General features: G+C 48.3%; 1 protein-coding gene across 1 annotated transcript; it reads left to right on the top strand.

The window, feature by feature from the left end:
- Window positions 1–699: 699 nt before the first annotated feature.
- CHRND (cholinergic receptor nicotinic delta subunit) lies at window positions 700–25,485 on the top strand. Its single transcript, XM_033150860.1, has 12 exons — window positions 700–800; window positions 5,611–5,756; window positions 7,174–7,218; window positions 7,611–7,720; window positions 9,335–9,490; window positions 11,036–11,148; window positions 14,474–14,674; window positions 15,327–15,438; window positions 16,273–16,387; window positions 17,636–17,840; window positions 21,598–21,716; window positions 25,060–25,485. Exons 1-12 carry the CDS (start codon window positions 755–757, stop codon window positions 25,240–25,242), a joined length of 1,551 nt encoding a protein of 516 aa, XP_033006751.1. The 5' UTR covers window positions 700–754; the 3' UTR covers window positions 25,243–25,485.

The following is a 25,485-nucleotide window of genomic DNA, read 5'->3' as shown; positions in this document are numbered from 1 at the left end:
CTGTGGCAGGGAGTTCCATAGTTTAACCATGCGCTGCATGAATAAATTCTTTTATCTGTTCTGAATTTTCCAACATTCAGCTTCGTAGGATGTCTATGAGTTTTGGTGTTTTGAGAGAGAGAGAGAGAAGCTTTTCTTTATCCACTGGTGAACAGAGCCGCTCGGCCACCCAGAGCAGCAAACACGGGGGCAACCCCCAGGGGCGGGGTGTCGCTCCATAGCACGCATATCATTTTCTCTTAAACCATAACATGCTGTACATTTTATATCCATATTCCACAATCGTTCCCATGGAAGCTGCTCCATTTCTGCCCCAAAAACTGGTCCTGCACCTCAATTCCACCTGACACCCCACAGTTTGGTCACAGCACAAAAACTACACCTTGCCTACTGAGGGGGTCAGGCTGGGATCTGGGTCCTTTGCCCCTCTGCTGAAGCCCCCCATGTGGGGCAGCTCAAGCCCTGCCAACTCTTTGTCCCTTGTTTACCCAGAGCAAAACGTCCCTCTTGGCTCAGAGCGGGGAAGGAAGGGATAGATTTGCTGCCTCTTGTTCCTCGGTCCGGCAGCTATTTTCTAACTCTCCCCCCCAGCACCGCCTGCCCCTGCCAGCCTTGCAGCTGCCGCCATCCGTCTGCATTCCCAAGTCACGGTCCCAGCTCGGACTTCCGCCCCCTTCGGAAAAAAAGACACACGGCTGAGGCATTCGGAGGGGGAGCTGGGCACGGAGACGGCACAGGCGACCCGGGTGCCAATATGGACAGGCGGACACTCGCTCTGCTATGGGCTTTCATCCTCCCAGGTAAGGATGCAGCTGCCTGCCAGAGCCTGTGGACTTGGGCCTAGTGGGAGAAGCCGCAGGAGGTGCTCCCAGCAAGAAGCTGGCTTCCAAAGCTGGGAAACTTGGAGGTGGATATGTGGAACGGTTCACTTCTAGTGAGGAGTCCTGGGGTTCAGGCTATTGGCATCAACGGGAGGGACATTTCTGCCCCTTCATGCTATTTATCATCTATCTATCTATCTATCTATCTATCTATCTATCTATCTATCTATCGTCTCTATCATGTATCTATCTATCTATCTATCTATCTATCTATCTATCTATCTATCTATCTATCTATCTATCTATCTATCTATCTATCTATCTATCCATCTATCTCTATCTGTCTGTCTGTCTGTCTATCATCTACTATCTATCATCTATCATCTCTATCATGTATCTATCTCTATCTATCTATCTATCTATCTATCTATCTATCTATCTATCTATCTATCTATCTCTGCCTGTGTGATGGCCTGGGAGTCAGACTCTGATGCTGAACCGGAGGGATCCCAGCCTGCACAGGATTCCCTGCCTCCAGAACCAGCTGAGCCGGGGCCAGGGCTTGAGCCTGAAGGATCCCCACCTGTGCTGGATCCCCAGGTGCAGGCATCAGCAGAGTCTGCTCTGGCTCCTGATGGGAGGGAGGACCCATTGCCTGCAGGTGCTCCACTCCCAGCCTCTTCAGAGGAAGCTGAGGCATCCCCTGGGTCCAGTAACCCACCAGCCTCTCCTGAGCTACAGAGGCTCAGGGCAGAGAGGCGAAGGGAGTTAAGTGTCTGCAGGAGGAGTGCTCGCCTCCAGGCCCGGAGGAGAGGCGAGTCTCCAGAGGATCGGGGCGGCCCTAAGCATAGGGCCAGATAAAAGCCAGCCAGACCCAGCCCAAGTTGCGTGAGCAACATAGTTGCAAGCGTGTGCTCAACCTGCAACCTTGTGCCTGAACCTGCCTTGGACCTTGACCTGCTCCCTGCCTCGCTCCCCGCCGGACTGACCTCCTTTGGACCCCTAGACCCAGGACTGGACTTGGACCTCGCTTCATGGACAAACCCTTGGGGCCAGCACAGCCTGCCTTCCTGCCTGCCTGCCTGAAGAAGAAGAACAAGAGTTTGGATTTGATATCCCGCTTTATCACTACCCGAAGGAGTCTCAAAGCGGCTCACATTCTCCTTTCCCTTCCTCCCCCACAACAAACACTCTGTGAGGTGAGTGGGGCTGAGAGACTTCAGAGAAGTGTGACTAGACCAAGGTCACCCAGCAGCTGCATGTGGAGGAGTGGGGAAGCGAACCCGGTTCCCCAGATTACGAGTCTACCACTCTTAACCACTACACCACACTGCCTGCATATCTGTCTGTCTATTATCTATCTATCTATCTACCATCAACTATCTATCTATATCTATCTATCATCTACTATCTCTCTCTCTCTCTATATCTATCTATCTATCTATCTATCTATCTATCTATCTATCTATCTATCTATCTATATTTCAATTTTATACATTTCACTAATTTTACATTCATTTTGACATTTCAGAACTTGACTTCCTTCCCCCGCTTTCTGCGTTTCCTTAAATTTGTTTTTAACATCTTCTGCATATCCAAAGAAATGTGCATGCACACGAAAGCTCATACCAAGAACAAACTTAGTTGGTCTCTAAGGTGCCACTGGAAGGATTTTTTTTTATTTTTTATTTTTTTTGACAAATGAACTTAATTTGCTCATTTATTCATCTTCTTTAAATATATACTCTTATGAAACTGCAGGTTATTACAATAACCCTGCCAATGTTTTTATCTGTTTATAATTTATCTGTAAATATTCAATAAACCATTTCCATTCTTTTTTAAAAAAATTGTTATCTTGATTTCTTATTCTTCTGGTAACTTACATCATTTCTGCATATTCCATAAGTTTTTGTATCCACTCTTCCTTTACTGGGATTTCTGCTTCTTTCCATTTATGGGCAAGTAACATTCTTGCCACTGTAGTAGCATACATGAATAAGTTTCTATACATTTTAGATAGTTCTGTCCCTATAATTTCCAAAAGAAAATCTTCTGGTTTTTTTGTTGTTGTTGTTGTTTTGCAAAGGTTATTTTAAACATCCTTTTCATTTCATTATGTATCCCCCTTCATGTTAAACCAGAATCCCCTGATTCTCGGCTTCCATTAAAAAATATTAATAAGCTTCCAGCATTTATAGAAGCTGATAGATGAGGCAAAACACAAAGGCACAATTCTTCTCATTTTCTATGTGAGAATTTTCACATTTTACTCCCCAAAATTCTTGTGGATACTTATTTTTCATGCCTTCTTAGAGAAAAGCATATTCTTGAACCTGGAAACTTCTTACTAGATGGTGGAGACGGGGAAGGGCTTTGGGCACTCTGCATTTGCTCAAGGGAACTCTTTCCTTCTCATATTTCTTGCTCCAGGGTGGGTTTTCCGGCACAGAGAGCATTCGAAGAAAAGGTGGTTTGTTACATTGCAGCTATCTTGACTCAAAAGAGGGGCAGAACCAGAGGGATGTTGTATCCAGGTTCAGCTGAAGGGTTAAACTGAGAGCCAATGTGGTGTAATGGCTTGTGTGTCAGACCAGGACCCAGGAGACAAGGGTTCGAAGCCCCACTCAGCCAGAAAACTCACAGGGTGACACTGTCTCTCAGTCTAGCCTACCTCAAAGGGCTGTCATGAGGAACTCTCTGCCCACTGATGTTAGCCAGGCACCGTCACTACACTCTTTTTGGCACCTGCCAAAAACATTTTCATTTGGACAAGCCTACCCAGATGTTCAGGACAGGGTTGGCGCTGTGGGTTAAACCACAGAACCTAGGGCTTGCCGATCAGAAGGGCAGCGGTTCGAATCCCCGCGATGGGGTGAGCTCCCGTTGCTCGGTCCCAGCTCCTGCCAACCTAGCAGTTCGAAAGCACATCAAAAAGTGCAAGTGGATAAATAGGGACCACTCCAGCGGGAAGGTAAACGGCGTTTCCGTGCGCTGCTCTGGTTCGCCAGAAGTGGCTTAGTCATGCTGGCCACGTGACCCGGAAGCTGTACGCCAGCTCCCTTGGTCAAAAAAGCGAGATGAGCGCCACAACCACAGAGTCATCCGCGACTGGACCTAACAGTCAGGTGTCCCTTTACCTTTTACCCAGATGTTCAGAAATCTGGTGCAAGTTCTAATCTGTTTCTTGTTGTTGTTCAGTCGTGTCCGACTCTTCGTGACCCCATGGACCAGAGCACGCCAGGCACACCTATCCTTCACTGCCTCCCGCAGTTTGGCCAAACTCATGCTAGTCGCTTCGAGAACACTGTCCAACCATCTCGTCCTCTGTCGTCCCCTTCTCCTTGTGCCCTCCATCTTTCCCAACATCAGGGTCTTTTCTAGGGAGTCTTCTCTTCTCATGAGGTGGCCAAAGTACTGAAGCCTCAACTTCAGGATCTGTCCTTCTAGTGAGCACTCAGGGCTGATTTCTTTAAGAATGCATAGGTTTGATCTTCTTGCAGTCCATGGGACTCTCCAGAGTCTCCTCCAGCACCAGAATTCAAAAGCATCAATTCTTCGGCAATCAGCCTTCTTTATGGTCCAGCTCTCAGGTCCGTACATTACTACTGGGAAAACCATAGCTTTAACTAGACGGACCTTTGTCGGCAAGGTGATGTCTTTGCTTTTTAAGATGCTGTCTAGGTTTGTCATTGCTTTTCTCCCAAGAAGCAGGCGTCTTCTAATTTCATGACTGCTGTCACTATCTGCAGTGATCATGGAACCCAAGAAAGTGAAATCTCTCACTGTTTCTAGCCTATTGCTATTTTACCTCTTTGAAAGTTTTAAATTGTTATTGATTTTTTTTCTACCGGTAATTTTATTGTTTTGTCTTCTCTTTCGTAAACTGTTTTGAGGTTAGCTTGTTTCCTGCGATCGGGCAGTGTATGGATTGCATGAAGTAAATGGCTAGCGAGATCTCACCGAAATCTCACGAGATCTTGCAAGATTTCTGGGATACTGTTCCCAGGGAGGTCCAGCTGGCTCCTTCATCATGCCCCTCTAGGTGCCAGGTGAGAGCGTTCCTCTTCAACTGGGCCATTGGCTCATTAACACCCGATACCCTTTTAAATGTGTTGGGCAGGGAGGTATCGCTTTGTTGTTGTTTTATTATGCATTTTTGTGTGTTTTTGTTGTGTGTGTGTGTGTGTGTGTGTGTGTACCACCCTGATCTCTACAGATGAAGGGCAGTATACACATTTTAATAAATAAAAAATAAATAAATGTCTGAGCTTGCAAGAAGGCTGATGAAGTGGAGAGAAGCTCTGCTGCTTCTCTGGTGTTGTAAGAGAAAGCAAGAATGCTCTTATAAAGACATTTCAAAATCCCTCCTGGAGTCTAGCCCACCCCCAGAAACATCAATCACGGAAGAGGTGTAACCCAAGCTCATCACCCAGATGCATCACACCTACACCACACAAAAAGGCGTTATCTGATGCCTCTTCTCAGTAGCCTGGCCATTCCTTTAAGATGGTAATCCTCTTTAATTCCTGGAACAATTAAATCCCTCACCCCTCCTTCCTTGCAGAGACCCATTTGGTAAACATTTGGTCATTTTGAGAGTCAAAATGGTGTGAGACCTGTCTGCCTCAGACATGTGGCCTGTTTGCTTGGAAATTTAATAACAATTAAAATATATATATATATAAAAGAATTGTAAATTCTTATAACAATCGCCAGCTCCTGGAATGAACCACTGCAAAGGAGGCATCCATCTGAGCTCCCCGTGCTTCTCTCCCCTTCCCTCCAGCAACCCTGGGCGTGAACATGGAGGAGAAGCTCATCAACTACCTCTTTGTGGAGAAAGGCTACGAGAAGAACTTGCGGCCCGTAGCATCCAAGGACGAAAGCGTCACCGTCTCTCTGGCACTGACCCTCTCCAATCTCGTCTCCCTGGTGAGCCCACCTTCCGGGATTCGTCAGCAACTGGTCACCACTTGTTGTCTTACATGAAGACCATAAGAGCCCCTCTGGAACAGCCCCACAAAGGCCCATTTTGCCCAGCCTCCTGTTCCCCGCAGGGCCAACCAGATGCCTTTGGGAAGCCCATGGCCCCTCCTCACATCTTGCATTTGGAGGTACACTGCTGCGGAACATGGACGCTCCATTTCACCGTTGTGGCTAGAAGCCTGAAATATACTCGGAGTCAAGTGTGAACTTCATGCTCTTTATTCAGCTCATAGTAGCAAGGAATGAGTCTTTCCCCAAAACGTCTGCTATATATACATTATCTACACAATGGGCCCCACGTGATTGGCTAATTCCAGGCTACTCCTGTAGGCCAATCAGGTTGCGGATTCACTTCCTCCAGGAGCCTGATTGGCTGCTCTTGCAGGCCAATCAGGTCGCTGATTCACTTCCACCTGGAGCTGGATTTGGTGGCTCCTGCGGACCAATCGGACTGCTGCATTCTGGATCCTATTGTTCTCGGACCAATCAGACTGCTGCATTCTGGATCCTATTGTTCTAGGATTCAGCTCAGTACATAACAAAGCCGCTGATAGACCTAACCTCCGGGATTTGAAAAGGACTAGTTGTCTTTAAAAGAGGATTAGATGAATTCATACAGGAGGAGGAGGAGGAGGAGGAGGAGAAGAGGGCTATCGAGGACTGCTAGCCGCAAATGGCTATGCTCCACCTCCACCGTCGGAGACAGCAATGCTTCTGAATGCCAGTCTCTGGGAACCACAGGAGGCCTGTGCTTGGATCCTGCTTGTGGGTTCCCCACAGGCATCTGGCTGGCCACTGTGAGAACAGGATGCTGGACTAGGTGGGCCATGGGCTTGATCCAGCAAGGTTCTTATTTTGTCCAAGCTCTGGTTTAAAACCATTTCAGGCGATGGCCGTCACTGCAGGGCTCCTGTATCTGCTCCTGTGTTGCAGATCCTGCCCTGCTGGTTAGATCAGATTATCCCCAAGGCCCATCCCAATTTTACAATTGCAATCCCCATAAATTTATTGTGTGCATTCTGAAGAACCGTTCCTTTTTGTCTGGGATAGAGGGACCAACGGTTTGCTTTGGTGTGATGCAATTTCCTGTGTTCCTGTTCCTCTCTCTTCCTCCTCCTAATCGGAGCAGCCTAATTTCAAAGCCTCAGCTTCCTCTGTGACAAAAGCGATGGTACCCAGGGCCGTCTTTAATGCTGGGGTGCAAAAACTGCCCATTGCCCCCATTTTTTTGAGGGGGGGACAGGCCAAAGGTGTTGAGCTCTTTTTAGGGGGGCAGCTCAGAGTTGTTGAGCTTTTCTGGGGGGGCATGCAACTCTCTCCCATGCCGCTGGGTCTGATCCTCCCTTCTTGTGTGTTGTTACAGAAAGAGGCCGACGAAACTCTCACCAGCAATGTCTGGATTGAGCATGTGAGTAGGAAAATGCCCCTGCCAGCCCCTCCGACCCAAATCAAAGCCTGGTTGTTGAATTTTGTGTGTCCATTCCAAAACCAAGGTGCGCTTTCTCATGCAAAGTAATGCAAAACGACCCCCATGGGCCGCTTGTGGCCCACGGGCCTTAGGTTGCCAACCCCTGACCAAGGCGTTTGAGAACCAAGGTACTGCTGTATACCGTATCTTCATTACTTCCAGCTGAGGTAATGTGCTAATTTGAACTCCTGATTCGTGGCGCATTCTGTTTTATGGGTGTAACTTTATTGTCGATCTCACGCTCTTCCCTGCCGTGAATTTTCTCTCTCTCTCTTAACGTTGGCATTATAGAATTTTTTTGCAGGTAATTAAAATAAAGTAAATCCCCGCAGGAGTGGATGGACTACCGGCTGACATGGAACGAGACAGAATTTGGCGGCATCAAAGTGCTCCGGCTGCCGCCGGACATGCTGTGGCTTCCTCAGATTGTCCTGGAGAACAAGTGAGCATCCATTAGCTAAGTCTCCCTTAGTGGGACCATGCTTCTCTGCTTTCCGAGGCAGCTGGCTCCGCAGAACATTAGCGGCCGATGTCTCCCTCCAGGCTGGTTCTTTCCTACATGGGCCGAAGGGCAGGACTGACATGCCCTGGGTTGCCGCCAGAGGCAAAACAGGAAGTGCTGCACGGTCCTACCGTTGCTGCACGATCTCCACGGTCGGAAGAAACTCCGTTTCCCAGTGAGATCTCGCCAAAATCTCACGATATCGTGGACGCCCCACGAGATCTCGCAAGATTTGTGGAATGCTCCCCCTCGGAAGGTTAGGCTAGTGCCATCGTTATACGGCTTTAGGTGGCAAGTGAAAACGTTTCCCTTCAACCAGGCCTTTGATTAATAATAATAATAACAATAATTTTCAGATACGTCTGAGTGTACTGTATCTGAAGAAGTGTGCATGCACACGAAAGCTCATACCAAGAACAAACTTAGTTGGTCTCTAAGGTGCTACTGGAAGGAATTTTTTATTTTATTTTGTTTTGACTATGCCAGACCAACACGGCTACCCACCTGTAACAATAATTTTGTTATTTGTGCCCTGCCAATCTGACTGCGTTGCTCCAGCCATTCTGGGCTGCTCCCAACATATAGAAAAATATAATAGAACATGACACAATTAAAAAGCTGCCCTATGCAGGGCTGCCTTCAGATGTCTTCCAAAGCTTGCATAGCAATTAACATCTGATACCCTTTTAAATAAGGGACGCAGGTGGTGCTGTGGTCTAAACCACAGAGCCTAGGGCTTGCTGATCAGAAGGTCGGCGGTTCGAATCCCTGTGACGGGGTGAGCTCCCCTTGCTTGGTCCCTGCTCCTGCCAACCTAGCAGTTCGAAAGCACGTCAAAGTGCAAGTAGATAAATAGGTACCACTCTGGCGGGCAGGTAAACGGCGTTTGCGTGCACTGCTCTGGTTTGCCAGAAGCAGCTTTGTCATGCTGGCCACATGACCCGGAAGCTGTACGTCGGCTCCCTCGGCCATTAACACGAGATGAGTGCTGCAACCCCAGAGTCGGACACGACTGGACCTAATGGTCAGGGATCCCTTTACCTTTACCTTTTTTAATGTGTTTGTGAGAGCGGGTGGTTGGAGGGGGGGGTATTCATTTGTCTTTGTTTTGATTATGCATTATGCATTTTAAAATTAGTATTCTTATGCTGCGGACCTCTCTGAGATCTACGGATGAAGGGGGCGGTATACAGATTTAAGAAGTGATAATAATCTTCCTGGAAATCGGCACCAAACCCACTTCTCCATCGGTGGGGGGGAGGGGGATCACCCATGGGGGGTGGGAAGAAAATCTCAGGGGCTTCCACCGACTGAGATGGCAGCTTCACTTCGCCTCCTGGGTGGGCCAGGTCTGGTTTCAGGGGGAGGACAGAGGCCACGGTTCCACGTGGTGAGCAGAAATGCCTGTGTGGACGGGAGGATTGCCTTAGCTTGGCGTTGGATCGCGCCCAGTGTCTCTGTATCCTCCCCACTTCCTGGCCGCAGCGGACAGGGAGCAGTCCCCCAGGAAGGACGATGCTCTCTTCCGCCCCACAGCTCCCTCTCCCTTTGCAGCAACGACGGGACCTTTGAGGCCACCTACTACGCCAACATCCTCCTCAGATCAGACGGAGGCGTCTACTGGCTGCCGCCCACCATCTTCCGCAGCGCCTGCCCCATCAACGTCAACTACTTCCCCTTCGACTGGCAGAACTGCACCTTGAAGTTCACGTGAGGAACCTCCAGCCCCCTTGCCGGGCTTCTTTGGCGTGTGCGGTTGTGCAGTTGGGTCCCTAGAAACTGCCACACGGCTCGTTCAGTAGAGTGCGAGACTCTTCGCCTCAGGGTCGTGGGTTCGAGCCCCGCGTTGGGAGCAAGATTCCTGCACGGCAGGGGGTTGGACAAGATGACCCCCCGGGGTACACCTTCCAACTCTACAGTTTTACGATTCTGTTATTCTCATTCACATTTTTTTTGGCAAACCATTTCCCCTCGTATAATGCATTTTCAGATGGTAATATACGTATTGCTATGCTCGCTTTACCCTGCCTAGTGCATGCTCTCTCCTGTTTGGTACACATTGATCACAGAATTGGTTCCCTCTAATACAGGCATGTCCAACTCCCAAGAGACTGTGATCTACTCCCAGTATATATATATATATATATATATATATATATATATATATATATATGCGCTCTACGTGGGGCTACCTTTGAAGGTGACCCGGAAACTGCAATTAATCTGCAATTAATCTGCAATTAATCCAGAATGCGGCAGCTAGACTGGTGACTGGGAGTGGCCGCCGGGACCACATAACACCGGTCCTGAGAGATCTGCATTGGCTCCCAGTACGTTTCCGAGCACAATTCAAAGTGTTGATGTTGACCTTTAAAGCCCTAAACGGCCTCAGTCCTGTATACCTGAAGGAGCGTCTCCACCCCCATCAATCAGCCCGGACACTGAGATCCAGCGCCGAGGGCCTTCTGGCGGTTCCCTCACTGCGAGAAGCAAAACTACAGGGAACCAGGCAGAGGGCCTTCTCGGTAGTGGCGCCCGCCCTGTGGAACGCCCTCCCGTCAGAAGTCAAGGGAATAAACAACTACCTGACATTCAGAAAATACCTAAAGGCAGCCCTGTTTAGGGAAGCTTTTAATTTGTGACTCTGTATTGTATTTTGGTATTTGTTGGAGGCCGCCCAGAGTGGCTGGGGAGACCCGGCCAGATGGGCGGGGTATAAATAATAAATTATTATAATTATTATATTATTATATATAAAAAAACTGGCAGGGATCTACCCATTGTCATTGGAGGGAGGAGGAGCGTGTGTGGGGTGGATGGATTGCCCAGAGTTGTTCAGTTTTTTGGGGGGGAGGATTGCACAGAGTTTTTTTTTTAGCTTCCCCCCCTCCCCCGTAACTTTTTGTACACGATAAGGACCCCACGATCTACCAGGATCAGTCTGGGATCTACCGGTAGATTGTGATCTACTGGTTGGACACCCCTGCTCTAATTCAACCCCCTGTATTGCAGGAGTCACAGCTATTGAGGTCTGGAGGGCCGCTGAGCATGAAGTTCCCATGTGGCGTGTGTGTGTGTGTGTGTGTGTGTGTGTGTGTGTGTGTGTGTTTGAAGGCTTCAAACAGACCATCCGTCTGTTTTATGACGTTTGCTTGGTGGGGCAGAGCAGACGTATTACGAGACAGTTCAAAGGCACCCGTGGAACCTTCTGCCACAGGATTCTCTGCTGACTGGCTTTCTGCCTGCCTTCCCCAGCTCTCTGATGTACAGCGCCAACGAGATCAACATGGAACTCATGTCGAAGCAAGACGATGACGAGAATTGGTATGTGGTGCAGTGGATCATCATTGACCCAGAAGGATTCACTGGTAAGTGGGGGGGGGATGTCTCCCTATAAGGGGGTCAGCAGTGGTGGGAGAAGGTCTCCCAACCACGCCCTTTCAAAGTTGTAGGGCAGACAACCATCGTCCTCAACGACTGGGGGAAGATTCTCCACCCCAAGGGCTGCATTCTAAGGGCCCCGTGTGGGCGGTGGGCGGGGCTAGAGGCAAGCTGGGCGGAGCAACGAATGCAATTTTCACTTTTGTACAGTAGCAGTGCTGGATTTACGTATAAGCTAAACGAGCTATAGCTTAGGGCCCCGCCCTCTTGGGGGTCCCCAAAAAATTTAAAGGAAAGAAAAGTGGGTGTATATTTCCACAATTAAAAAAAAAATTAAATAAAACCTATATACAGCAACAGTGTTTTGTGTTGAGTAGGCTCCTATGATGTAAGTAATGGGCCCCGCCTGCTAGCCTGCTCCCTAAAATATCACTGGTTTGCTCATTTCTATATATAGGGTGCCTACATTCTGCATGGACTGGTTGCATGGCAACATGTGGCATGCAGCTGCAGACTGCAGAGCAGCACAGCTGAATGTACCTGTTATCTAATATTAAAGAGTGCTTATCGACTGATGATCAGGCAGCATAGACTAAGGGCATGAGTCTTATGCCTACTGACTGATTTCATGTAATACATTATTTATTTTGATCCCATTATGGCTTTAGGTACCTATTAGGTTCATAAATTACCATATAGCATATATTCAACATATATTCGACCCTGATGTTGGGAAAGGTGGAGGGCAAAAGGAGAAGGGGACAACAGAGGATGAGATGGTTGGACAGTGTTCTCGAAGCTACCAACCTGAGTCTGACCAAACTGTGGGAGGTGGTGGAAGACAGGAGTGCCTGGCGTGCTCTGGTCCATGGGGTCACGAAGAGTCGGACACGACTAAACAACAACAACAACAACATATATTCAACACAAAAAACGGTGGCAATTTGTTGTTGACTAAGGACAGCTGGACATATAAAGGGCCCCGTTACCTTCAGTAGCTTAGGGCCTCATCAAACCTAAATCCGGCCCCGTACAGTAGGCTAGTTTCGACACACCAACACACCTTTCTCTCCTCCAGGCAGGCATTGTCAGGGTTCAAGGACACATCCCATTCAGGGAGAAACACCCAAGGTGGGCATGAAGCAGGGAATGGCCAGGAGAGAAAGGGTGTGGCATGGGTAAAGTTTCAAGGGCCAGAAAGAATGGCTTGGAGGGCCTGAGGTTAGACTTTTCAGTTAAGAGAATCCTGGGACCTGTAGTTTACCCCCTCATGGAGATATATGCCCCAGCACCCTTAATGAAACTACATTTCCCAGCATTCTCTGGGAGAATGCCAAATGTCCGCCCTGCCCGCCTTGTGCGTATGTCCCCCCCTCTCCTTGAATGCTCACGACACCCCTGTTAAGAGCTCGGGAGTCATTTTATTTATCGGCGTCTGAATGAGCGCTCAGGGGAGTCCCCGCGCAGAGTTTCAAGACAATAAAGGATTAAGACAGCACTTTGCAACCACGGCCCGTCAGTACAAAATAATAATTCCTTGCATTTATGTGGAACTCGCAGAGCGTTCAAAGCACTTTCTCACAATTATCTTGTTGTGATCCTCACAGCATCTCCGTTTGGCAGATCCAGTAATAGCACGGTAATTCACCCCATTTCCGATCCAATTCGCTGCGTGCCGTCGCTTTATGTAGCTGGCGGGGGGCAGGGGGAGAAGGGATGGGATGGGATGCAGTGGCTGGAGTCCTCAGTAGAAGGGCTGCAGCTTTTTTGTTGCAGGATTCCCATCTGCTAGCCTCCTATTGCAGATGGAGGCTGAAATATACTTGGAGTCAAGTGTGAATTTCATGCTCTTTATTCAGCTCATAGTAGTGAGGAATGCAGTTTCCCCAAAATGTTTGCTTTATATACACTATTTACACAATGGGCCCCACGTGATTGGCTAATTCCGGAATACTCCTGTATGCCAATCAGAGTGTGGATTCACTTCCACCTGGAGCTGGATTGGGTGGCTCCTGCGGACCAATCAGACTGCTGCAATCTCAATCCTATTGTTCTGGGACCAGTCAGACTGCTGCAATCTCAATCCTATTGTTCTAGGACCAATCAGACTGCTGCAATCTCAATCCTATTGTTCTAGGACCAATCAGACTGCTGCAATCTCAATCCTATTGTTCTGGGACCAGTCAGACTGCTGCAATCTCAATCCTATTGTTCTGGGACCAGTCAGACTGCTGCAATCTCAATCCTATTGTTCTGGGACCAGTCAGACTGCTGCAATCTCAATCCTATTGTTCTAGGACCAATCAGACTGCTGCAATCTCAATCCTATTGTTCTGGGACTAGTCAGACTGCTGCAATCTCAATCCTATTGTTCTAGGACCAATCAGACTGCTGCAATCTCAATCCTATTGTTCTGGGACCAGTCAGACTGCTGCAATCTCAATCCTATTGTTCTGGGACCAATCAGACTGCTGCAGTTTGGATCCTATTCAACTCAGTACATAACAGAGGCTGAGGCAATAACCCCTCAAAAATCAACTGTAGAGAAGAGATGGTTTGATCTCCCTGCTCGGTTCATGTTTGCACTGGCTCGGCCTCTTCTACCTTGAAAATGTCCCCTTGAGCACATGCACATTACTCTGGATGTCAGGATTGGACACCTGCCCTCGCATCCATTCTGAACAGAGGAGCTTCTCTCTGTGACTGTGTGGCACTGGCTGATGTAGGTGCCTTTTTTCACTGGTGGTGGAGATGCCTCTCTTTTTCCTACTCTTTTAGATGTGGTGGCCATTTTGTATTATGCTGCACCTCAACAGTAGCCATACTGTGCCCCTCTACGGCAGCCGTATTGTGACTGGCGCCCCCTTGGCACTTTCTCCAAATTCCGAAATGAGGCGCAAAAAAAGATTGAGGAGAAAGGAGCAGAGAGGTTTTGTCGTTCTTACTTACAGCCTTGTACATAGCAGGGAGACGCACAACCAGACATACAGGCTTCCTCAGAACCACACAGCCAACCAGAGTATGTGTTACCTCAAGTAGAGTTTGTGCCGCTCTGACTGGCTGCTCAGCAACACCGCCATCTCCCTCGTGGCTTGTTGACTTTAACATTAACAGAATTAAACTTTAAGTTGCAAACCGAATGATCTCTGCTGCCACACCTCCAACGGCTAGCAGCCCTCTCCATTCTTGGTTCCTGTGAACTGTGGCATACGCATTGCTCTATGCATCAATGGTGGATATCTTAGGGATGTGCAGAGTGTTCTGGCTGGTGACCTGCCCTCTCTCTCTCTCTCTCTCTCTCTCTCTCTCCAGAGAATGGCGAATGGGAGATCATTCACAGGCCAGCCCGCAAAAACACTGACCCGTGCACCCCTCGCGACAGCAACAAGCACCAGGACATCACCTTTTACCTCATCATCAAGCGCAAACCGCTTTTCTACATTATCAACATCGTCACCCCCTGCATCCTCATCGCCTTCATGACCATCCTGATTTTCTACCTGCCTGCTGACTGTGAGCAAAGCCTAACCATCGTGTCCAACCCTGTATGCAGCCGCCCCAGACAGGGATCGAACCTGCAACCTTGGCATTATCAGCACATTGCTCTAACCAACTGAGCTATCTATATCAAAGCATGTGCCAATGAGGGCGGAATGTGTAGCACCTGTTCCGGGCTCGGTTTGATCTATAGAGAATTATGAGGCTCAGGACCCCAATGCCTCAAGAATTGCCTCTTGAACTGACCCGAACCCTGGATCATCATCCGAGTCTCTTCTCCATCTTCCACCTCCATGGGAGGTCCAGAGGGTGGTGTTACTCTAGAAGGGCCTTTTTAGTGGTGGCTCCCTGTTTGTGGAATACTTTCCCCGGAGAGCCACACCTGGCACTCTATCTGCAGGTGCCAGGCAACTTATTCTTTATTTTTACCTTCTCCCAGCCTTTTGACCCTTAATTTGAAGGCTCTCGGGTATTTGGAGCCTCTTTTAGTGGGGCGGGTTCCGCAAGGCCTGTCTTCTACCTGCACAGGTGTGCTTTGAGTTTCCATTGCTCCTGTTTGTTACAGTTGATTTCAGCGCTCATACCATTTGTGTGAGTCTCTATGTCTTGCTTCCTAGAGGAAAGCGGCTAATAAACTCCCCTCTGCTCCTCCTTTTATACCTTCCAGGTGGGGAGAAGGTGACCATGGCCATCTCCATCCTGCTGGCTCAGTCCGTCTTCTTGCTGCTGATCTCCCAACGTCTCCCAGCCACCTCCTTAGCCATCCCTCTCATTGGCAAGTAAGTCTTGCTCTGCCTGGGAAACTATTTTGGAGGACAAGGCTATCAGGATCTACCAGCCGTGATGGCTAAGCTCTCCCTCTTGAACCTCCTGATCCAGCAGCTTGTCCCTTTGGGATCCTTATGATTTTGCATTCTCCCCCTTCCTTGTTCGTCCAGGTTATTTTCGTCGTTCAGCATGAATTGTGCAGCTGCCTGGAAGGCTCTTGAATGGGGCAGCAGCTGTGCAGGGAGGGCGCCATCATTTGAAAACATAAATATTATGTCAGGGACCGTGCTGAGGAGGGCTGCACTGAGGAGGAATGGTGGGAGCTACCCACCCCTCCCCTTGATCCTGAATCTTCCCAGGAGCAGGAGGACAGTATAGATTTGGAACAGTGGCTTGGAGGGGGGCATAGTTCAGAAGACAGAAGCTGGGAAATACTGGATGGGGGACAGCTAGAAGAAGAACTGGGAGAGAGAGGTTTAACAGATTCACAGTCTCTGGATAGCATTCCTCCACCACCCTCCCCAAGGTCGACAAGAGCTCAGAAAGTCTCAGAACAGAAAGCGCAGAGGCTCCAAACTCAGATTACAAAACGTAGGAGTGACGTAGATTAATAGGGATGGAGGCGGGGAGTAAGCCTTAATTGGGAGCACCGCCATTTCTGGAGAGACACGTTCTTTTGTCTCTCACTGTGATTATTAAAAAATCTAACTGGTAAGACATCCCGTCCGTTTGATCTTATTATTCACTGCCACAGGGGAGGAAGCCGATTCCCCGAAGCCTGGCATATTGGCCCCCATTTCTTTCAAATGCACCTTCTGCCTCTCCCCCCCCCCTTCCCTGGGCAGGTACCTGCTTTTCGTCATGCTGCTCGTGACTGCCGTGGGGGTAGCCACCGTCACAGAGCTCAACATCCATTTCCGCACCCCCAGCACCCACATCCTGACCGACTGGACCAAAGAGGTGAGCTGCGACGGACGGGTAACAGGGAGGGGGTGGAGATGTGTAAATCCCACATACCGTGCGCCCAGGAAATACCGCCAGTGTGGCAGTGTAGCATAGTGGTTGGTGTGTCAGAGCAGGACCTCCTGGAGACCGGGGTTCAAATTCCCACTGGGCCGCAAAGCTGCCTTATACCCAGTCAGACCATCTTTTGCCTACACTGAATGGCAGCAGCTCTCTGGGTTTCAGCAGGAATAATAATAATAATAATAATAATAATAATAATAATAATAATAATAATTTATTACTTATACCCTGCCCATCTGACCAGACCTCCCCTGCCACTCTGGGTGGCTCCCAACAGAATATTAAAAACATGATAAAACATTAAAAACATCCCTAAACAGGGCTGCCTTCAGATGTCTTCTAAAAGATAGTTATTTATCTCCGCTACATCTGATGGGAGGGCGTTCTACAGGGCGGGTGCCACTACCGAGAAGGCCCTCTGCCTGGTTTCCTGTAACCTCACTTCTCGCAGTAAGGGAACTGCCAGAAGGCCCTTGGAGCTGGACCTCAGTGTCCGGGCTGAACGGTGGGGGTGGAGATACTCCTTCAGGTCTACAGGACTGAGGCCATTTGGCAGAGGAATATTTGAGGTCAATCTGAGAGAGTCAAAATGGCTTCAGGATTGCTCTCCTGTACTGTTTCAAACACGTGGTTTATATACTTGTGAATAATAATAATAATAATAATAATAATAATAATAATAATAATTTATTTATACCCGGCCCATCTGGCTGGGCTTCCCCAGCCACTCTGGGCGGCTTCAAACAAAATATTAAAACACAATAATCCATCAAACACTAAAAGCTTCCCTAAACAGGGCTGCCTTCAGATGTCTTCTAAAAGTCTGGTAGTTGTTGTTTTCTTTGACATCTGATGGGAGGGTGTTCCACAGTGCAGGTGCCACCACCGAGAAGGCCCTCTGCCTGGTTTCCTGTAACCTCACTTCTCGCAGTAAGGGAACTGCCAGAAGGCCCTTGGAGCTGGACCTCAGTGTCCGGGCTGAACGATGGGGGTGGAGACGAAATGGGCTGAGGCCATTTAGGGCTTTCAAGGTCAGCACCAACACTTTGAATTGTGCTCGGAAACGTACTGGGAGCCAATGTAGGTCTCTCAGGACCGGTGTCATGTGGTCTCGGCGGCTTAGAATTCTTTTAACACTACGTCCCCCAACCTTTCTGCTTTCCTGTCTCCCCAATACTGCAGCTTTTCCTGAAGACCCTCCCTCGCCTCCTTCGCATGTCCAAACCGGCCGAGAGCGAGCCTGAGCCCGGCCTGCTGATCCGGCGATGCAGCTCGGCGGGCTACATCGCCAAGGCGGAGGAGTACTTCACCGTCAAGTCCCGCAGCGAGCTGATGTTCGAGAAGCAGTCGGAGAGGCATGGCTTGGCTAGCCGCATCACCCCCGCCAGTGAGCTTGTGGGGGGGGGGCAGTGGGTGGTTGCTGCTCCCGGGGGGCCAGAAGAGGGCCACCATCTCAGAGGGCTTGGAGAGAAGGCAGAACTTATGGAGGGCAGGGCAGGCGCATGAGAACTCAAGGGACCACATGCTCTTCTCAACAGTTTTCTGCAAGCCATTTTTTTTTTGTTCCACCTCATTTTTAATTAGTATTCCTCCTTTCTATATTGCTGTACACAAGGCGGTTTGCAAAGGTGAAGAAACAGTGAAATAGACAGGACACCCAACTAATAAGAACCTGATCCAATGCACAAAAGTCACAATGAAAGCATAACTTTGAAATGAACAACCTATATCGGACAAAGCAATATTCAGTCACCCGTTAGAATATAATACCTGTAGTAGAATTCAATATCAGCAAATGATAATTAAACAGTTTACACCTAACAATTACGATAAAGAACCACAAAACTATGATCAGTAAAAATAACGTCAAGTCACAACGCATAAAATACCACAAAACCTGCAAAACCAGGTAAAAGGGTCAAGTTGAGAAACAAGGAGGCACAGGTTATAAAATTATTATTTTTTAATATCCCTGGTGGGCGGGGCCAGAGGCAAAAGTGGGTTTTACGTTTGCAGAGGAGGCTGGTTTCTGTGCCCACTCACATGCCCCTCTCTGCCCTCAGTCCACGCAAGCAAGAGGCATGGTCAGAGTTCTAGGACACAGTCCAGCCAGGCAAAAACACTCCAGCAGAGGGTGAAGGGGTGTGTGGCCTGGGGAGACTCCCAAGGGCCAGAGGGAGAGGCCTGGACTCCCCCCCACACACACCAGCATGAGGCTCCCCCACCCTTGGTCTACCTGGCCCAGCATCCTGTTCTCTCAGTGGCCAACCAGACACCTCAAGCAGCACCTGAGTGCCCAGTTGTTGTTGTTGTTGTTGTTGTTGTTGTTGTTGTTGTTGTTGTTGTTGTTGTTATTTTATTATACCCTATCCATCTGGCTGGATTTCCCCAGCCACTCTGGGCGGCTTTCAACAGAATACAAAAAATACAATAAAGTATCAAACATAAAAAACTTCCCTAAACAGGGCTGCTTTCAGACATCTTCTAAAAGTCAGGTGGTTGTTTATTTCCTTGACATCTGATGGGAGGGCGTTCCATAGGGCGGGCGCCACCACCGAGAAGGCCCTCTGCCTGGTTCCCTGTAACCTCGCTTCTCTCAGGGAGGGAACCGCCAGAAGGCCTTCGGAGCTGGACCTCAGTGTCCAGGCAGAATGATAGAGGTGGAGACATTCTTGCAGGTCTACTGGGCCTTTGAGGCCGTTTAGGGCTTTAAAGGTCAGCGCCGACACTTTGAATTGTGCTCAGAAACGTACTGGGAGCCGATGTAGGTCTCCAGCACTGAATCTCAGTGGAATCTCCTTTGGTTGTTTTTTATGAGAACTGGAACGGGCCTGAGAGAGGCTTCTGCACCAGGATTTAATTATTCTTTTAAAAAAAAAGTCTTAACCAACTTACATAAAATATGCATTATAATTACAGATCAGGTCAGATGTGAAAAGCAAGGAAAGTTTAAAAGAATTATAAACTGACACACACACACACACACACACACACACACACACACGTGTGTGTCCAGTCAGTAGAACCTGTGCTCTGGTTCACCGTGGCTCCAATTCAAAACGAATTTTTATCTAACACCAGAGCACCATCTCCAAAACACGCTGGCTGCCAGGAAATTCGAATATTGTTTTTATAGACTGTAAATTTAGCTGGTGGATGTAAACGCTTGGGTTGTAAAAATTTTATGCCTGCCTTCCACTGCTGCCGTGCTTTTTATTATTGCGGTTATCAGAACAGCAGCTTAGAAATATTGTTCATAAATAGATAAATATTTGAAGGCCCGGGCATTGACGTTGCGCTAATCTGCATTCGTGAACACTGCAGGGTTGTTGCAGCGGGAAGGGGGGGGGGACAGGAGAGCCTTGCATGGGTCTGAGCCCCTTTCCAGCAGCCCCCACTTCTTAGCGAAGGGACCTCTGTGGCCACACACATCCGTTTGCTTGTACATTGTGGAATATTTATTCCAGAAACATTATGCAGCCAAGTCAGCGACAACGATTCGCACGGCGACTAATTTATTAAGTTAAATACTGCGGAGGGAGCACAGAAACCTGGCAAATCAGTGGCAAACCAGACTGTGGCGCCTGCGAAACGCTCTCAGCCGCTCCTAGGCAGATTAGAGCCCCTGAAAGCAGGAAAGAAGAGGTGGTCCATCTCATCTCGCCGCCTGAGGCGAAGCGGGATGGTGCTGCCCTGAGTGCGAAACACATATACACTCTTGACACCCCCACTGAAGCCTCACTTAGTCAAGACACGAGGAGGCAAGATCTTGCGAGAGCCCCGCCTTGCCTCTAGTTGCAGTAGATGAGCCTCGTGGTTCCTTCCTGCTCTTCAATTCTATGATTCTATGAGTCTGTGATTAATTCAAGTAGAGAACTGTCCTCTGTGAAGTGGGATGCGTGGCCACCTGAAATATACAGTGGTGCCCCGCTAGACGAAAATAATTCGTTCTACAAGTGTCTTTGTAGAGCGAATTTTTCGTCTAGCAAAGCGGCAATGCAGCGCGGAGGTTTTCGCACCGGAAAAAAAAAATTAGTTTCGTCTTGCGAGGCAGCCCAATTGACTTTTTCGTATTGCGGGGCAGCCTTCCGCTAGCGAATGCCGTTCGTCTAGCGAGTTTTTCGTCTAGCGAGGCATTCGTCTAGCGGGGCACCACAGTACTCAGAGTCAAGTGTGAATTTCATGCTCTTTATTCAGCTCATAGTAGCAATGAATGAGTATTTCCCCAAAACATCTGCTATATATACATTATTTACACAATGGGCCCCTCGTGATTGGCTAATTCCAGGCTACTCCTGTAGGCCAATCAGGTTGCAGATTCACTTCCTCCAAGAGCCTGATTGGCTGCTCTTGCAGGCCAATCAAGTCGCTGATTCACTTCCACCTGGAGCTAGATTGGGTGGCTCCTGCGGACCAATCAGACCGCTGCATACTGGATCCTACTGTTCTAGGATTCGGCTCAGTACATAACACCACCCAAGACTCGCTGTGGCCCAGGTTTGGTTCCAGTGGGTGGCCAGGGGAGGCCTCTCTGGGGCTGGCAAGGGGCCCTGCGCCTCAGCAGCAGCGCCAAATATCAGAGAGGATATTCTTGACGCATTGCATGGGGTTGGACTAGATGACCACGGGGGGTCCCTTCCAACTCTACAATTCTAGGATTCCACGATGCCCCTTTTTGATTATGAGTCCACTGCGGTAATTTCGATTAGGGATGGATGAATCTGCCAGCTGTGCTTCATATGCACATTTCTGCAAAGAAGTTTTCCCTAATAAAATGTGTTTTTGCTCCCCCCCCCCAGCACATATATTTGATACTGACTTTATATGCAGCCGATACATTTTTCTGCCCACTGCTTGGCTGGAGAACTGCACTGTGAAGGGTGACTGTACGTTTCGGTTCAGGTCCGTCCGTCCCCAGAAACCGCAAATTGGGTAGCTTCACCCTGAAGTGCAAACTGAACTGAATTCCTCCCCTCACCCATCGTAGCCAAGTTCGCTTGATCCGGGAGCCGGGACCCAAATCCTGTGCTGCCCTCTCGGTGGCTGCCTTCACCCTGCATTTGTGAGGAAACCCCCAGCCCACACACACACACCTGTTTCCTGGATGCAACCTGCTCACCTCTTCTCTCCTCTCTGTCCGCTAGGGCCAAACCCCCACGGGGTGGAGGCCACGCAGGAACAGCTCTACAACGAGATCAAGCCGGCGATCACGGGAGCCAACTTCATCGTGAAGCACACGCGAGACAAGAACGACTACAACGAGGTGGGCTTGGCAGAAGGGTCACGGCTCATCTCTGGTTTACCTTTGGTTCCTCCGAGCCCACAGCTCCTTGCTAGTGCCTTAGATTACAAAGGATTCCTCCTCAACGGTCATCGATGCCCCGTCTGCACTACATTTTTTTTTAAATAATATTTATTGAAGTTTTTTTCCAATTAAATCCAAATTACAATACATGATTAAATTTTTCCAACTCCCCTTTCTCTCACCAAGAGGAGCATACAAAACCACCCCCTCTCTCACAGGGGTATTCAACAATTCTTTCCCAATTTAATCACTTATTTTACACATATCATCTTAACCTTTTCGGACTTCCCCGATTCCCCTCCCGTTGATTTCCAAATTAACCCTTATTCACAGTAATTGCCAATTAATCCCACATTGATTTTTCCTCCTTCTCACATTTTTTTAAAAAAATAATTCTTTTACTAAATACTTATCCAATTTACACATCTTATTTTCCATATTACCTTATCCTCTGCATTCACTATATTTCTGAGTTTTCCTTGCTTAATTCCAAATTCGTTACAACAAACCATTTAAAAATTAAATCTTATTAATTCTCTCCCCTCCCTTCCCTCCTAAACTCCCTACAATTCTATTTCTTATTTGTTAACCAATATCCATTACCAAACCGTATGTCTAAACCATAGCATAAAGAGAATTTGCATAAAAACGTTTATTTTTCAACCCACACCCACCCTTTCGAAAACCAAAACCCCATAGTCCTGGGAATCTGACATCTGCTCCTTTCTTATCTCATATGTCCTTGAGATTTTTTCAACATTGTTTAAGCTCTGTGCTGCCTTCGGTCGAACTCTCTTCCGTCCTGCAGCCTTCCCAATCTTCCTCCTTACACATTTAAAGCAGTATCATTCCACTTTAAACAGTCCTGGCTTCTTCCCCCAAAGAATCCTGGGATCTGTAGTTTATTGCTTGGTGCTGAGAGTTGTTAGGGGACCCCCTGCTGCCCTCACGGAGCTACAGTTCCCAGAGGGGTTTAATAATCAACCCCTCTTCCCAGGGAACTCTGGGAATTGGAGCCTCTGCTGGGTTTTAACCCTTGCTGGATCCAGGAGGTTAGGAGGGACTGACGCTAATTCTCTGCCAAACGTACAACCATTTTTAATGATGTTAAATAATCTTAAATACCATATATACTTGAGTATAAGCCTAGTTTTTCAGCACACTTTTTGTGCTTTAAAAGCTGCCCTCGGCTTATACTCAAGTCAACCATTCCTTAAGAAGTGTACAAGAACGGCGGTTCTTTACTCTCCCCAGGCAGCTTGTTCCATTCCTGAACTGCTCATATAAATGCAAACTTTAGACCCCAGAAGGCAGAAAGCCTATCAGTTGAGGAAGTATTAAAACCCCACAGGTGCTCACTTTCCCTGGCTCCTGCTTAAACAGGACAGGATCCCAGCCTTCTCTGTATAACACAAGGGAACATTGCACTGTGAGTTAAACCACAGAGCCCTAGGGCTTGCTGATCAGAAGAATGGCGGTTCGAAACCCTGTGACGGGGTGAACTCCACAGCAGCAAAGGAGGAAGAGGAAGGAGCAGCCCAGAGGGCTGCTTTGGGCTGCTCATTCCTCCTCTACCACAGTGGCAAAGGTGAACCGGCTTATACTTGAGTCAATAAGCTTTCCCACATTTTTGTAGGGAAATTAGGTGCCTCGGCTTATATTTGGGTCGACTTATACTCGAGTATATACGGTAGCAATTATTATTTTAGAGCGGCCTTGTACCAAGTCGGGTCATTATTCCTTCTAGCTCAGTGCTGTGCGGCACGGATGGGCTGCCGCTCTCAAGGGTTCCAGGCAAGGGCTACAGAATGGCTCTCCCGGAAGATGCCATCGGGGATGAACCTGGGACCTTGTACACGCCATGCCTATACCTGCAATTTTGCAATACGGCAGGCTCACAACGTGCAAGACATTTAACTGTGCGGTTGCAGTTTTATGCATCTGGCGGCTGGTCAGCCGACACCGCACAAATTAAGCGCATGCAAGGCGGAGAGATTAAAAGCTCTTTTCCTGCCGCAGAAATGACTTCTAAGCTTCCCCCACGTTGCTTACCGAGCTCTGGGAAGGTCTGCTTGGGCTCTGGGAGGCTCTCTGGCTTCTGGTTTCATGAGGAGCAAGGCCTGCTTGGCATGCCAGCTTTGAGAAATTAAGGATGGTCACACAGGGGCAGTTCTGGGGTTGCTATGACTACCGGTATGTGCGGTCTTGGCTTTCCACACAGTCGCCACCCCCTGCCAAAATGTAACCTCTCCTCAAGTTGGGAGCCTACTGTATCTCAACTGAGCCCTGCCCTCCTTTGCATCCTTCATCTCTGGCTGCGCACACCAACCGAATGACAGGACCAGCCTTTGGCTCATGTGCCGCAGAGGCTGGATGGTCATCTGTCATGGATGCTTTCTGTGAGAGGGGGTTGGACTAGATGGTCTTTGGTTTCCCTTCCTGCTCTACAAACCTATTATTCTCTGCTGCGCAGCCCAGCTGTCGAGAGGGCATCCTTTGATATCCTCACTTTCTGTGTCAGGCTGTGGTGCAGAATGTATGCATCGACCGGGAAATGGGAAGGTTCGTGTGTGCTTGAATTGGCCCGTGACCTCTGTACATGGCGGGGGGGGGGAGAGAGATTTTGTGGTCTCTGGGACCCTCCCAACCTTGCAATTTCATTGGCAGGAGAAAGACAATATTTTTTTTGTATATAATTTTTATTATTTTACATTTAAACTACTATTAATACTACAATCAAACAAAAAACATTCTTACATTCAACATGGGCTAAAAAGCCATGACTTCCCTCAACCCCTTCACATGGCTTTCTCATGTGTAACTTAATATTATAGTTCTTAAATCAACCATTGCCTTAAAATTTCACAAAAAAACTGATTCTCTTACTACTATCCTACTTACAATGATAACTCTACAATATAACTACAAAGCTTCTTGAAGTCCTATTAACGTATTCAATTGTAAATTGTCTTTTAAATAGTTCGTAAACTTTGACCAGTCTTTGATGAACTTCTGGTCCCGCTGCTCCCGGATTCTTCCCGTTAATTTGTCCATTTCTACATATTCAGTCAATTTCACTGTCCATTCTTCAACCATCGGTAAATCATCTTGTTTCCATTTTTGTGCTAGAGGAATTCTAGCTGCTGCCGTAGCGTATTGGAAAAGTCTAATGTCTTTCTTTTCAATGTCTGTACCTATCATACCTAACAAAAAAGCTTCTGGCTTCTTAACAAAACTGTATTTCAACATTTTTCTTAGTTCAAGATATATCTTATCCCAATACATTCTCACCTTTTTACAGGAGAAAGACAATTGGAACAGCATTGCCCGCACGGTGGACCGCCTTTGCTTCTTCCTGGTCATGCCCGTTCTGAGCCTCGGCACCTTGTGGATCTTCCTGAACGGGTCCTACAACCACCCTCCCCCCTTGCCCTTTGAAGGGGACCCCTACGACTACAATGAAGCAAATAAGAATTACATCTAGAGCCGGAGGGGACCCCCGCCTCCCCAGATTCAGAGGGCTGCACCAGGCCCTTGACTCAGTTTGAGGTCCACTCTTCTTCCCTTCCTCTTACCCGTGAAATGGGACGTGGGTGGTACTAACTCACGCTCGCCCCGCCCCCCAAGCCAGCTGGCGTGTTGCAATCTCTTAAATTGTTTCTGCTTTTCTGCCTTGACCCTTGTGGTGCAATAAAAGCTGTGTTTCTGTGAGGTTTGGAGCTTTCAG

The sequence above is a fragment of the Lacerta agilis genome, chromosome 5, assembly GCF_009819535.1.
Source record: "Lacerta agilis isolate rLacAgi1 chromosome 5, rLacAgi1.pri, whole genome shotgun sequence".
NCBI lineage: Eukaryota > Metazoa > Chordata > Lepidosauria > Squamata > Lacertidae > Lacerta > Lacerta agilis.
Note: the sequence above shows the minus strand (reverse complement) of the source record. Positions and strands in the feature narration are given on the sequence as shown.

What these genes read in the sequence shown, in the direction of transcription:
- CHRND (XM_033150860.1), top strand. Translation starts at nt 755, where the DNA reads ATGGACAGGCGGACACTCGCTCTGCTATGGGCTTTCATCCTCCCAG. An exon ending in GCAATGTCTGGATTGAGCAT is followed by an intron (nt 7,219 to 7,610) that starts GTGAGTAGGAAA and finishes AAATCCCCGCAG; the next exon opens with GAGTGGATGGACTACCGGCT. An exon ending in TGACCGACTGGACCAAAGAG is followed by an intron (nt 16,388 to 17,635) that starts GTGAGCTGCGAC and finishes CCAATACTGCAG; the next exon opens with CTTTTCCTGAAGACCCTCCC.